This window comes from Electrona antarctica, assembly GCF_951216825.1.
Source record: "Electrona antarctica genome assembly, chromosome: 6".
Lineage (NCBI taxonomy): Eukaryota > Metazoa > Chordata > Actinopteri > Myctophiformes > Myctophidae > Electrona > Electrona antarctica.
The window spans coordinates 53,565,069-53,580,988 of NC_136811.1; the positions used below are offsets into that span (position 1 = coordinate 53,565,069).

General features: G+C 46.6%; 1 protein-coding gene across 1 annotated transcript; it reads right to left on the bottom strand.

Moving 5' to 3' along the window:
- Positions 1-3,463: 3,463 nt before the first annotated feature.
- Positions 3,464-15,702, bottom strand: LOC306925153 (uncharacterized protein; the record flags this gene model as incomplete). The annotated part of the gene is made up of 8 exons (XM_079503835.1): positions 15,591-15,702; positions 13,171-13,307; positions 10,397-10,993; positions 9,814-9,909; positions 9,102-9,173; positions 8,696-8,919; positions 6,733-8,572; positions 3,464-4,587 (listed from the first exon to the last, which is right to left on the bottom strand). The coding sequence occupies exons 2-8, from the start codon at positions 13,277-13,279 to the stop codon at positions 3,464-3,466; spliced, it is 4,062 nt and encodes a 1,353-aa protein (XP_079359961.1). The 5' UTR covers positions 13,280-13,307; positions 15,591-15,702.
- Between the last annotated feature and the right edge of the window lie 218 nt (positions 15,703-15,920).

Here is a 15,920-nt window from a genome sequence, read left to right on the forward strand (position 1 = left end):
GTAATTCAAATAGAATGCTAAATTATAAATAAAGTGCAAGTGCTATGGCAAGTGATATGGGCCAAGATGGAGTCTGAACAGGAGAGTTTTCAGACTAAGGCGGAAGATTGGGAGTGAGTCTGCAGTTCTGATTGCAATGGGAAGTGCATTCCATAGTTTTGGAGTCAGAAGGGAGAAGATTCTGGGACATGTGTAGTGTTATATTCGTCATACTCATAATATACATATTGTGAATCTCTAATAGAGATACTAAGTTGACCGAAACAGGGCGGGCGGGGCCCTAGCAACTGGGCCTAGCACCTGGGCCGATTCTAAAAATGGAAAACGAGGTCTTCTTATATCGATAGAAAAAGCCTTAAGCCCATACTCGTCTAAAGCAACAAACGGTTTTAATTGATAAGACGAGTAACAAGATATGCCTCATGGAGGGCAACAGTTGATATTCATCATTTAAAACATGTAAGGGGTCAGAGTATCTCCTCTGACCCCTTACATGTTTTAAATGATTAATATCAACGGTTGCCCTCCATGAGGCGGTTTAGAGTACCTAAATATAAGAAAAACAGACTAAAGAACTATTTTGTACATCAGTCTGTTCTGCTTTTAAACCAAAATCGGTAAACCAGAGGATATGTTCTTGTTACCGTCTGTTTGTGATTTGTGTCCTGTAATGTATCATGTCTGTCTTGTCTGTATCTTGAACGGTGACGTCATGGACGCAAAACAAATTTCAGTGTAAGCTGACAATAAAGTTGTATCGTATCGTATATATAGAAATTGGTGGTCACCTTATCACCTAAAACTGAACTATGAATAGGCCTTAAGTACTAAGCTAGACTTTCCAGCTAGCGACTGCCGAAGCTAAGGCTATGGTCTTGCGACACTGGCCGGAAGCTAAAGGCTAGCGGAAAATAGCCGAGAAGCTGAAGCTAGCTAAGATATGTTGTTAGTGGTAGCAGCTAAAGGCGCCTGAAGAAGGTCTTGTGATTCGACTAGAGTTAGCTTGGATCAAAAAGGTTATTTCAACCATAATGCTAACAAGTAAGCGGTAAACCGACTTACGTGAGTTCTTGAAGAATGTCGTGAGACAACTACCAGGGGCTGTGAAAATCCGCGGTACAAGTGCTAGACTTGTCCTGGTGGTATGTTATATTCAAGAGCGGCAACAGTGGTAGTCTTAACGTACTGTGTTCAATGGCAGAAGAAAAGCAGGAATGGAGCGACCTGGCATGGACTGGATTTTATCGCCTCGGGGGAGGAATCAGCCGTCATGCCATGACGTGCAAAGCACGACCCAATCATAAAATTGCATTGTGAGGTTTATGCAACTTTGGGAGCATTCCCAAAGTCCCCGCCCCATTTCTTCTGGGCAGAGAGGGAAACAGGAGTTTGTCTGAACGCAGTCACTCACTGCGCTCTGCACAGAATAATATGTAAAGAAGACGAAATAAATGGACGGCCAATTATACTCAGATGTCGAGCGAGTGGAGGTTGAGGAAGTGCTAGTTCTCAAAAAGAACTGTACGTCAGTGGTATGGAACTATTTCGGATTCTCGGTAAGGGACAAGGACCAAACAAACATTATTTTCAAACTCCTCTACAGATTTGCCGACGGCGACTTCATACATAACACACTGTGTGTGTGTGTGTGTGTGTGTACGCGTGCTGCGCGCGCTGTACACCGTCCGTCAGTGTTCTCCTCCCTTGCTCTACAATGTAGCCTACATTAATCTGCTCCGCCAAAATTCAAGAAACTTTCATAATGACAATTTAAAGTCAATCCTACTTGATGCGACGTGCATCCATGGACTTTCATCCCCCCCAAAAAGTGAAGTTTCTATCATCTTCCATTACGAAGATATCTGCACTTGAATAGCACTTAGTCTGACGAAAAACCTGGGAATAGAGTGAACAGAATGACAAACAGGCATAACTGATATTTGAACTGACAGCACAGCCATTTTTATTTTAGCCACACTTATCGTCAACTTTTACGATAATTAATTGAAGCCTGTCACGCTCAAGCCTGCCAAATGTGACCAGATGGACACTGATAATACGTTTGGAATGATAACCAATATAGTCAAGACTACGCCACTCTCAATTACAGGTTGAGAGACCTGAATTCAGTATTCACTCTTGTAACCAAAATCCCCATGCAAGTAACTTCAGAGAGGCAGACACGAGAAAAGCAGGAGCCCAAGAAGTGGAGCGCCGCCAACGGGATACAGCCAGACGCCATGGTGCCCAAAATATTGTGTGTGTGTGTGTGTGTGTGATTGTCCACACAGGCTTTTGTGTGGACAATCACAAGATCACCTTTATTTGATAAACTAATTAAAATAAAATCATTCATAGGGTGTGTACTTCAATTACTTGACCCGAGGGGCAATAATAACACTTCTCATCATAATATTTTGATTGCCAGGGACTTACCATTCACTTCCCACAGGCTTCTGTAGAACTCTGAGAGTCATTCACTTCCCACAGGCTTCTGTAGAACTCTGAGAGTCATTCACTTCCCACAGGCTTCTGTAGAACTCTGAGAGTCATTCACTTCCCACAGGCTTCTGTAGAACTCTGAGTCATTCACTTCCCACAGGCTTCTGTAGAACTCTGAGAGTCCCAATTCAAACAACTTTTTTTTATCCCACAATTTTGTAACCCATTTTTTTCACCCAGTGTCAATTATCTAATGTAACCTTCTATGCATGAGGAGTCCAAGCTGCTTCTTTTTCACCTGACAGGGGAGTTTCCCCGGCCGGACGTAGTGCGTGGAAGGGAGACGTAACTCCGACCAGTTCCTTTCCCCTCCATCAGGCGCCCCGGCTGGCCAGGGGGAGGTAGTTTAGAGACCAGTTCCTTTCCCCTCCATCAGGCGCCCCGGCTGGCCAGGGGGAGGTAGTTTAGAGACCAGGATTACGGCATGTTTTTGTGAAGGTACCTACCCTAGGGGACACGGGGAGAACATGCAAACTCCACACAGAAAGGCCCTTTCGCCAACCCCGCCTCGGGTATGGGCACTGATGACGCGAAGGGGGGAACACGCCCACAGCGAGAATCGAACCCAGGTGTAGCTGTGAGGAGACAGCACTACCGACTGTGCCACCGTGACCCTAAAAAAAACCCCTCCTTTTTTAAATATCTGGAGGTTGCGTTACAGGCGTCTCTGTTCCTTCTACTCTGCTCCATGATTCTTATGAAAGCCTGTCACGCTTCATGTAATGCCACACACACACACACACACACACACACACACACACACACACACACACACACACACACACACACACACACACACACACACACACACACACACACACACACACACACACACACACACACACACACACACACACACACACACGATATTTCGGGCACCTTGGCGTCTGGCTGTATCCCGGCGCTCAACTTCTTGGGCTCCTGCTTGTCACGGTGGCAGATGTCGTAGAGTTCGGCACTTTTAACCTTGAGTTGGAGGTGTTGGCGGTGGCAGCAGGCACACACTTGAAGTGTAAGATTTCTGAACGAAATCTAAGAACTTCTGCTGAGGCGTGGCAAGATGTGGCCGTTGACATGGCGCTCTGGAGTCTTGCGCGGCAGTGCTGTCACGGTGGCGCTGCATGCATTCCCTCGCTTGACGGCGGTGCCGCTCGGTAGCAGTCTCCTCCGGCGGAGGACTTTCCGCACCAGAGCGATGGTCTGTGTCCATACGTCGCTGCTGGGCGGCAGTGTTGTGACGGAGACGCTGGCGGTGGCGCTGCATCCGTCCCCTTGCTTTACGGCGGCGCCGCTCGTTAGCAGTCTCCTCCGGCGGAGGACTTTCCGCGCCAGAGCGCTGGTCTGTGTCCATGCGCCGCTGCTGGGCCATGCGCCGCTGCTGGGCCATGCGCCGCTGCTGGGCGCCAGTGCTGTCACTGAGACACTGGCGGTGGAGCTGCACCCGTCCCCTTGCTTTACGGCGGCGCCGCTCGTCAGCAGTCTCCTCCGGCGGAGGACTTTCCGCGCCAGAGCACTGGTGTTGTTCTGTGTCCGTGCGCTGCTGCTGGAGACGCTGGCGGTGGCGCTGCACCCGTTGCCTTGATAGACGGCGGCGCCGCTCGTTCATAGTCTCCTCCGGCGGAGGACTTTCCAAGCCAGAGCACTGGTGCTGTTCTGTGTCCATGTGCTGCTGCTGGGCTATGCGCTGCTGCTGGGCGGCAGTGTTGTCACGGAGACGCTGGCGGTGGCGCTGGCTCCGTTGCCTTGATAGACGGCGGCGCCGCTCGTCAGCAGTCTCCTCCGGCGGTAAACTTTCCACGCCTGAGTGCTGGTGCTGGTCTGTGTCCATGCGCCACTGCTGGGCGGCAGCGCTGTCACGGAGACGCTGGCGGTGCTTCCGTTGCCTTGCTTGACGGCGGCGGCGTTCGTCAGCAGACTCCTCCGGCGGAGGACTTTCCGCGCCAGTGCGCTGGTGCTGGTCTGTGTCCATGCGCCGCTGCTGGGCGGCAGCAGCGCTGTCACGGAGACGCTGGCGGTGCTTCCGTTCCCTTGCTTGACGGCGCCGCCGCTCGTTCATATTCTCCTCCGGCGGAGGACTTTCCGCGCCTGAGTGCATAAACGACACGCATTTGTGTTGTCAAATACCTACATTATTCTCATTTGTTCTTTCTACTCTTCTCCATGATTCTCAATTATGCTCAAATGCACACAAACCTTCGTCATTTAATGATTGAAATGTCTCATATGCACGGCTGTCTGTATTTATGTTTAAGCCCTAGTCTGTGTGTATGTGTACATTGCCAGATCTACATACTATTTTTTTTAAGTCTGTTGTTTCCCCACGGCCTGCGGTCGCTTCTCGCACCTTAAGGTGTCTTACTGAGATATGACACACACACACACACACACACACACACACACACACGTGTAACACACACACACACACACACACACACACACACACACACACACACACACACACACACACACACACACACACACACACACACACACACACACACACACACACACACACACACACACAGTCAAGTCATAGTGCAATATTGTCATGTCATCAAGTGCAAGTGTGTAAACAGGAGCTTATGGTTCAAAAAAATAAAACAGTTCTACATTGTCATGTCACAAAGTGCATAGTTTTAGCTCAATGCAGAGAGACAGTCTCATTAAACACAGAATATGCTCTTTTCTCAGTAACAGAATCACACCCGTGTGAACTGAGTGGTGTAAGGTCTTATATAGACTGATCAGCTGTGGTCTGACATAATGTCTGACGTAATGAAATCACACCCGTGTGAACTGGGTGACCATAGCAACCATGCTCATTTTTGAGTGGTGTAAACCACTCCTACAACTGGCTTTGTTAGTCTGTGCAGAACAAAAAATCACACCCGTGTGAACTGAGTGGTGTAAGGTCTTATATAGCCTGTCTGACGTAATGAAATCACACCCGGGTGAACAGGGTGAACATAGCAACCATGCTAATTTTTTCTGCACACACAAAGCCAGTTGTAGGAGTGGTGTACACCACTCAAAAATGAGCATGGTTGCCATGTTCACCCAGTTCACCGGGTGTGATTTCATTACGTCAGACAAGATTTAATTACGTCAGACAGGCTATATAAGACCTTACACCACTCAGTTCACACGGGTGTGATTTTTTTGGTACGAACAGACATGGGTACAAAGCCAGTGGTTGGAGTGGTTTACACCACTCAAAAATAGTAAATTACACTTGTGTGAAGTGAGGGGCACTCTTATCATACATCATCACATTCCATGCTCAGCCAATGAAAGACAAAAAAAATAATCACACCGGCGTGAAATAGTGGTGCAATGGTTTACAGGTTTAAACCGAACCGTTCGGTACAGCATACACGGTTCAATATGCCCAAATGAACCGTGGTCTTTCGGTTTGAAATTAATTAATTTCTTACAGCTGCAGAGAATGTATTTCTCGATCACACCATCCTACTTAGAAGTCTAGCACTCTTATCGGTCACACACACAGTCCTACTAAGAAGTCTAGCACTCTGTCGAAGTGTAGCACTAGTCTGTCGGGTGTTAGCCACACACCGCTATTTTTTTTTAACTTTACCGAAACCGTGGTGTGAAGTGAGGAGCGCTAATATATTGAAGTCTAACTCATGTTGATTAGGAGATGTAATGGTTGATGTAATGTAAAACAAACGGTGCCAACACAAACATTAAATTCCATTAATAATAAAGAGACAATATGACATGATATGAGTTACAAAATTACGTAAGTTTTCCCTTCATCGTCAATGGCGTTTATTAAACAAACATTGAACTTGTATATAGGATAATAATGAAATCACACATGTGTGAAGTGAGGGGCGCTCTAATCATCATACATAATTACATTCCGTGCTCAGCCAAATTAAATAATAAAAAAAAAAAAATCACACTTGTGTGAAGTGAGCGGCACTCTAATAATCATACATCACATTCCGTGCTCAGCCAATGAAAGAAAAACAAAAACAAAATCACACTTGTGTGAACTGAGGGGCGCTCTAATCATCATACATCATCACATCCCATGCTCAGCCAATGAAATAATATGAAAATCACACTTGTGTGAAGTGAGGGGCGCTCTAATCATCATACATCATCACATTCCATGCTAAGCCCTAACCGTGCTTATAGTTTATTAATGGTTATGGTACTCAAAAAAGCACTCTACACAGAGGGGCTGGTAACAGCACTCCTTACAGAAGTAGCGTGTCTCACGGCGTGCATGCGTTTTCACAAAACACCACCTGCATTTCTTGACTGGCAACCTTTTCCCCCCTATCCCTACAGGGAACTTGCGTAGGTCGTGGCCATTCAACCTGCACTTCTTCCTGGCCTCTGGGTCACAGCCCGGGGCAGCAGGTATGACCACCGGCACCACCTCCTCCTCCTCCTCCTCCTCCCTCCCCCCCACCTCAGCACCACCGACTGCCCCCTCAGCACCACCGACTGCCCCCTCAGCACCACCGACTGTCCCCTCAGCACCACCGACTGCCCCCTCTGCACCACCGACTGCCCCCTCCTCGTCACCAGAGCCTTCCCCCTTATGGTTATGGTACACAAAAAAGCAATCTACACAGAGGGGCTGGTAGCTGCACTCCTTGCAGTAGTAGCGTGTCTCACGGCGTGCACCCGTTTTCACAAAACACAACCTGCATTTCTTGGCTGGCAACTTTTTCCCCCTTATCCCTACAGGGAACTTGCGTAGGTCATGGCCATACAACCTGCAGTTCTTCCTGACCTCTGGGTCATAGCTCGGGGCAACAGGTATCACCACCGGCACCACCTCCACCTCCTCCTCCATCTCAGCACCACCAACTGCACCCTCAGCACCACCGACTGCCCCCTCAGCACCACCGACTGCCCCCTCGGCAACACCTACTGCCTCCTCCTCGTCACTAGAGACTTCCTCGTCACCAGAGACTTCCTCCTCGGCTTCTGGTTCACCACACCCCGGCGTCCGCAATGCAGTCCACGACTCGACGACACTCAAGATAAACTTGAGTAGTGTCATTCCCTGCCTCCCCCCCTTCGCTTTGTACACAGTTAGGGCGTTTGCAAAAGACAGCTGGAACATATACATTATGAATTTAAAATTCCATCTGTGCGTCTTCCTGGGAAACGGGTTATAGCTCATTCTTTGGTCCATTTTATCAACGCCATTCGTGAATTTTTTGTAGTCGACTACACACTCTGGCCTGACGTAAGTGACCTTCTTGCTGCTGCCCTTCACTCTCTCCTCCGCTGTATGCATCCTGTCCTGGTGGATTGTGCTCACCATCCGTACAAGCTTCTTGTCGCGCCAGACAAGAACCATGGCGCCCTCACCGTTATGGCGCACAATCCGTTGCCCCCTTTTCAGGTGGTTGACTGCATGGCTGGTTTTCTTGAGGGCCTCTGGTTCACCTCTGTACCGTCTGATGGTGCCACAACACTGAGTCCCCAACCCCTTCAACAGTGTCGCCCTGGACACACTATTATAGAAATTGTCCATGTAGAGGTGATGGCCCTTGTCTCTCAAGTCCCCGAGGAGGAACGGAACAGTCACATCAAGGGCAGTGCGTTCACCGCAGTAGGGCGCCATAGCATAACAGTACCCCGTCTGGCTCTCACAGAGACAATAACTTCTCAGGCCCCAGCGATTAGGCTTGTACACTTTGAAGGAAAGCCTACCCCCTCCATCACCACCCTCCATCACCCCCTCATCAATGCTGATGTTCTTGCCCGGCATGTAGACCTTATTGAACTGCGCCAGAAGGGAGTCTAGGATAGGTCTGACTTTATATAGGGTGTCTGTCTTGTCAGCTGTCTCGTTGTCTGCAAAGTGGAGGAACCTGAGCAGCAGCTGGAACCTGTTACGTGACATGGTGCGGGGGAAATGGGGCGTTTCCAATGACTGACGGCTAGACCAGTACATGTCCAGTCTTGGTTTGACCACCACACCAGTCAGGAAGAACAGGCCTAAGAAGTTTTTCATCTCGGTGATGTGGGTCTCTGTCCACTTCAGCTTTCTTGAGTGTGGAGGGAGCCGGCTCCTGGCCTAGATGGATGGACATAGATATAGATAGTTTTATTAGCAGTCATAAAATTACAACAGTGTTGTAAATGTGAATACAAAAAACAAAAAAAAACATGGACTATGCACAAAAAAAAATACACACACCTGACTGATGACCTGCTCCGCATACCGGTTGGTTTCTGTCACGATGTGCTGGAGCAGCTCATCCGAGAGGAAGAGCTGGAAGAAAGCGACTGGATCGCTGCCTGCACCCAGCGCATCAGTCGCAGGAGTAGGCCCCGGCACTCCAGTGAAGGGGATCTGGTTGGGCTCCCACGACCCAGCAGCAAACCACCCGTCCTCAGGACTTGCAGCTGGCTGGTCACCATCTAAATTACAGAAATACACAAATACATTGATTTTACTTGTGTAGTATACATCTGCTGCTACATTTTGTACCCTCTCAGTACAGTAACCATGTTTAGAAAACTAATTTCACACACTTTTTATTTTATTTACTGTAACCTCTGATATCAATTTTATAAACATGTGATTGTGACTTATTTCTTACCCATTTCCATGGCAACCGGATCATCATCAGCAGCAGCAGCAGCAGCAGAGGAGCTGATAGGCTGATCACCATCTGTAAATAGACAACCATTTCAATCAATGTAGCTTGTATCCAGTGCCAAATGCAGCTTGCATATACTGTCATAGTAAACATTATAATCAATCAAAAATAAATACATAGAATAGGGGAGAGAGAGAGAGAGAGATGAGTGAGTGTGTAGCCTGGCTCCCTGTTCTGTGATGTGTGCGCATCCCCTGTTCTATTTTTGAGGGCCCTCCTATGCACAGCTTTGTGTATACGTGTATGTGGCATGGAATGTGATGATTTATGATGATAAAAGCTCCCCTCACTTCACACAAATGTGATTTATGTATTATTATTTTTTTACTGAGAAAATAGCCTATTCTGTGATAGAGAGTGAGTTGATCTACAAGCTCACAACGCGCACACATCACAGAACAGGGAGACAGGCTACACACTCACTCAACTCTCTTGCTCTATCACAGAATAGGCTATTTTCTCAGTAAACAAATACATAAATCACACTTGTGTAAAGTGAGGGGCGCTCTTATCATCATACATCATCTGGAGGGCCCTCAAAAATAGCTGATCTACAAGCTCACAACGTGCACACATCACAGACCAGGTTGCAAGGCCACACACAGCATTTAGTTTTAGCTCAATGCAGATAAACCATGCTGTTCTTCCTTACCTCCATGACTGGACACAGGTGCAGGGATAGCCCTCTCCTCCTCTTCAGCAGGTGCAGGGATAGCCCTCTCCTCCTCTTCAGCATCTATACAATCATCTATATAAATATAATGTGAACATAAAATCAGCATCATCATCATAGCATAGTAGCCTATATAAAACAAAAGATGAACTACAGTAACAGACAGACACTAAAACCAACACAGATACACAAACTAGACTGCTTTGCCATATTGCAATTGAAACAATTCACAGTACATTTCAAAACGAAAGCACAAGTCAATACAAAAACATGAAACCATGAAAACACCATGAAAAGCACACAAATTTCCCCAGCGAGTCTAGAGAACTTAGTTAGCAAGTGACAAAATAAATCATCAACATTGTCATATGTAAAGCGCTATGGATAAAAGCGCATTAGCTCAGACAATACAAATAAGTAAGTTGGAAGCCATGTATGTAAGTTACATGGCTTCTTTTGTAGCCAGTTTACTTTGAGTGATCAGCGCCAACACAATGGACATATAATTGGACATAATAAACATTTGTCGCCAGGCTAAAGGAAATGGAAGTTGGTTACTTACCAATGGACAGGTATCGGACGTCCACGCTTTCTTCCCGGGTCGGATCCCACTCGACCCCCATATCCTCCGACACCGGGGGGGAGGGACTGTCGATCGGGTCGGAGTCGGACTCGTACACCTGAGCGGGACGCGTGGTTCGGACACGGTTACTCCTGCGGAGATGTGCTGAAGGCCCAGGTTCTGGAGACTCAGGGCGGCGGACTGGCGATGAACCGGGCCCAGGTTGTGGGGACTCAGGGTGGCGGACTGGCACTGAGCTGGGCCCAGGTAGTGGGGACTCAGGGCGGGGTTCAAGTGGCTGGGTAGCCTCGGCGGCCAGGGGCTGCGGCTTGACTGCCGGAGGAGAAGCTCTCTCCTTCGCCTTCTTTTCCTTGACCTGCTCCTTCACCTCGTCGATCGGAGGCTCCTCTCCCTCCCTCTCTGGTTCTGACTCGGTCTCGCTGTCGCGCCTTCTACCGACGAGTAACGCACTCAGATACCCGTCCATGGTTGACTGAACAGTGCGACGTCCAGACTGGGCCTGGGGAGCCGGAACGGTGGAGCCCCTCACTCTCCTACGTACCGGCGTTCCTCGTACCTTTCTTTTAGAAGGCATGGCTGCCACAAACACAAAGATGAACTACACTACAGGTAACAGACACAAAAATCCGCACAAACAAAACAAAATTGGTCCAATATGCTACAAACTAGTAACACACAGAAACAAAAAAAACTACATCTGAACTAAATGCCTTACAAATCTCGATCTGACCCTACCTACTAGATGTGTGTGTGTGTGTGTGTGTGTGTGTGTGTGTGTGTGTGTGTGTGTGTGTGTGTGTGTGTGTGTGTCTCAACTAACTAATCTAATACTAACTAACTAACTGATTCTACTTCAAAATTAAACTAATCTGACAGTCTAAATGCTAAATTACTCGCTCAACAACTCAACAACTATAATTTAGCTATTGAAAAATAGCAGATATACAAGCTCATAGCGCACCACCGAGTGGCGCGCTACGAGCTTGTAGGTCTGCTATTTTTGAAAAATCGTGACAATATTTATTTCAGAAAACTGGAGGATTTAGAAGATTTTTTTTAAATTTCGAGGTCAGGCCTAAATGGGTTAAGGGCCTTTCAAACGGGAGGCGAGGAACGCACACGTTGTTGCCTGGATCAACACAGGTCTGCTACAGGTCTGTTGAAGAGGGTCTGGATCAACAGAGGTCTGCTACAGGTCTGTTGAAGAGGGGCGCGACACCGCAAGCGTAAAAAACGAAACGAGCACGCGCGCAACCAATTCACGGGACCGCGCTCACTTGCGTTGTCGCACCGCGACTGCTCCGCGCAAAAACGCAGGTCTCATTGAAAATGTACTATAGGCGCGTTATATCGCTTCACGTTTGAAAGGCCCTTTACTCGCTCAATGATATAGACTCCACTTTACCGTCTCCCCACAAGCACACTGGGGGCGGGGGGGCTTTTTATACCTGACAATAACGTGTCTCACACGTCACTTGTTTCCCATAGTTGGAAAGTGATCCAGCATACATATACTGTATGTGTTGAAAGGATGGTCCGGACATCAAAGCAACTAAATCAATTAAACCCCTATAGGTCCTTATGAAGATGTTAAAAGCCTTAATTTGCTGTAAAAAAAGTGTGTTTTTTCTACTATAATAACCTTGACCAAGCATTATCTGCTTGTGTGTGGTCAGTCAACTAAAACTTCCCAAATAATGGTTGTTTACTACAAGATCTAACTAAAGTCAATGTCCTTAGTTTTATTCTGTCACCCTTTAGTCCATACAATATTTTAGCTGTGTCGTTTTAAGTGTGAATACACTTTTAAATGTTACCACCTTAACACTGACTTGTCCTTTAAATACAGTAAATGCTTCTTGATGGGGCTGGTTCTTCTGTTTTAACACAAATTAATATATTTGAGTTGTCATGTCTGCAAGTCAATCAAAATGACCCCAACAAGTAGCGCGTACTGATTTACAGTGAAAGTAACCCAGAGAATCACAAAGATGTATCCATTTTAGCTTCTCAGCCTGCCCTTTTATTTAAGGACGTAGACAGACAGACAGACAGACAGACAGACAGAGCTTTCAACAGGGATCAGACGCGTAAATATCACTGGTGCGGGGCCTAGACGGCAGGGGGTCAAGGCGTCGGTGACAAGAAACCCGGGGCATCGAGGATACTCGGTCGCATGAGGGGTAACACCAAGGATTTGTCAGTGAAGTCACTGGCTGACTGGTTTATAAACAGCTTCAAGTCTGTACTACTTCTGTGTTACATAACGGTGACATCACTGCCCAGTCCTTCTTGGTATCTATAGTACCGTAGACTTGTTTCAACGGGTGTGTCATGATCAGCAGCATGCTCAGCTGTAGCCTATTTTGTTGGCGCCAATGAAACACTAGAAGGGATGGGATATGTCATGTCAACATTCAAGTACATCAGAAGATGTAACCCAGGTAAAGTAATCCGTCACTGTGCAAGTTTAACAAAAGTTTTTTCCATCTGTCCAAAGTCATTTCTGATTGCCCTTCAATCTTACAGGCATAACATTTACTTTAATTATCCGATCCTTCATTAACAGTCTAGATCGCTTAGGAACAGTTCAAGGAAGGTACAGTCAAGTCAAAAAAATGCACTGGGGCCTATCGCCAGGTCCGTACGCCACTGACAGGGATGTTATTATCCATCCACAATGTGACCGTTAAGGTCACATTGTGTAATCATGGTAATCAAGTCGTATCCATAACGATGGTCTGCGTACTCACCAGAGTGGCCTTTGTTGTTGTTATCTTCCTCCACATTACGAGCAACACGCTGCCATGGCTCCAACTCCTCTTCCTCACACTCCATGATGAACTCAGAGTTAGTGGCCATGTTGCTGCACGGAGCGCTGCACGCAGTGCTGCACGGACAAAACATGTAAAACACAGATGGTGACATTACATCTTGATAAGCAGATCGTTTTGTGTTTTCCTCCTTTTTTCTCCCAATTTAGTCATCGTGGCAATTCCCAATTGCATACACGATTACACGTGCCTATAGGCCTGTCACAATTATTATATAATCACAAATTGTTTTTGCATAATCCTCAATCATTTCCATATTGATACAATTATTTTGTGCAATACATTAAATAACATCAGAGACATTCTAGGCCTAGGGCTACCACTCCAGAAATTAGCAACTTAAATTTAATATGCATCAGCAGACATTCGAGAAAAGCAGATCCATAAGCTCACAACATGAGTGTTATAGTATATAGATGGCACACAGCATTTTTCAGATGGGGGTCCGTGTGCTCAAATACATGGGGGTCCTTTATGAAAATGTTGGAGAATCACAGGTTTAAACATTAGGAAACAAGCCTAAATAAGAAATTACACTTAAGAAACGAGTCCCAAAAAAACGCAACTACCATTATTTTTCAATCAACTTTACTGAAAAACAAGCCCAGAGGCACTTATAATAAGCAGACATTGGCAACACTGCAACTAATAACGTATAACTTCCTATCGTCGTGGTGAGCACCGGCGTAGGGTCCATTGGGACAGTTTGGGTCAGTTTAGAGCTGGCCCAGTCTAACTTCAAAGAGAGGGGGCGAAAAAACCCAGAAAAACAACAAAAGATAGCCTACTTTGATTGATTGAAATATTTATTAACAGTTTGCAGAATTACAGTACATTTCAAGCACAAACTCAATACAAAGACTGTTAACTGTGAGTGGACGAGCCAATTAAGCATTACACTTGTTTACAAGAGGGTTAGCCCCTCTCGGAACCCTCGTAAAAGGTTTCTGACATTTGGATGTTTACCTTTTACGGAGGGTCCCTTCTCAGTTGTCGCCCGCAACATGGCGATTCTGGGATACACACGGACTTGGCCTCGCATATGTTCTTGCTGCGCTATTTGAGTGGTGGTTATTTGTCTCTAAAGAAGCATATGAGAGCTATAGGAGACAACGGAGACAACCGAACCCCCCGCGAACGGTGCAGAAGCCGTTAAGTATTTTTAATCGTTGTCAGACCGTTTTGGCAGCTCTGAAAAACATCCTGCATGTATGCGGTCGGCCAATCAGAGGCAGTAACAGCTAGCCAGCCACCGCTCGGGAGGCGGGACATGGGAAGTGAGAAAGAAAGAATTTCAGAGCTGCCAAAACGGTCTGACAAAGATTAAAAATACTTAACGGCTTCTGCACCGTTCGCGGGGGGTTCGGTTGTCTCCGTTGTCTCCTATAGCTCTTATATGCTTCTTTAGAGACATATAACCACCACTCAAATAGCGCAGCAAGAACATATGCGAGGCCAAGTCCGTGTGTATCCCAGAATCGCCATGTTGCGGGCGACAACTGAGAAGGGACCCTCCGTAAAAGGTAAACATCCAAATGTCAGAAACCTTTTACGAGGGTTCCGAGAGGGGCTACAAGAGGGTCCACCTTGTTCAATTCATCAAAACATTTAGAGACGTACAGATAGACACTACTATATAGTCAAAGAACAGAACAGGAATTAATCATAAAGGAGGTAAAAATGGAAAATAAACATATACAGTGAGGGGAAAAGGGGGGGATTCAGATTTTACGGGGGCCAGTTTCAAATTGCAGCCGTCCGTAGGTGCCCTTTGAGAGTTTTTTTGGCAGCCCGTGTGCATGCAAACTTCTGTTTAGTATAGAACCCCGCCCCCCCCCCCCCCCCCCTAATTTTTCCAGTCAATCATTTGATCCACGCTACGCGCCTGGTGGTGAGGTTTGATTGACGTGCCCAAAGAGCCAATAGTCACACGTTAATGTCATGATAGTGACGCCCACTATGAACTAGCATATCCCTTTCTTTTCTCGTTTTTTTCCCCCAGGACCCCCATATATAAATACATCAATAATATCCGGCCAGGTCAATCGCACCACTGTCCTCAGCTCCTCACAATATACAACACCGCTGGTTAACACACGAATATATACATGTATACTAAACAGTCAGGAATGTCCACATTATACAACAACAAACCATAGTAAAAAAAAAAAAAAAAAAAAAGTCCTGCTCCACTGCACTAGGCCTACGGACTACATAGCCCGCGCGTGCGTTCTGCTGCTTTCTGTGGGCGCGCACATGCACGCGGACCGTCGCTGCGACCGCAACACGTCAAAACGAAAACATTGGTTCGATGTAAATGTAAATAAAAAACGACTTACCGTGTTTTTATTTGCCCTCCGGCCGATGAACGACTGGTTCTTCTGCTCTCGACTGTGTTGCTATTGTGTGTGAACGGACGGAGGCCCGGAGGGAATGAGCCATGGAATGAAAATGCACTGTACACAATACATTGTTGCCAGAGTGTGTGAGAGAAATAAGCAAAATAAGCCCCAAAGAAAGCCACTCCACAAATGAGCATATTTAAATATAATATTCATCAGCATTTTGAAAATAGTACAACAATAATAATAATATAATCATAATAATAATAAATCAGGTACACCTAATGGGGGTCCCTGGCACAAAACATTTTTAACCCGTGTGGATAA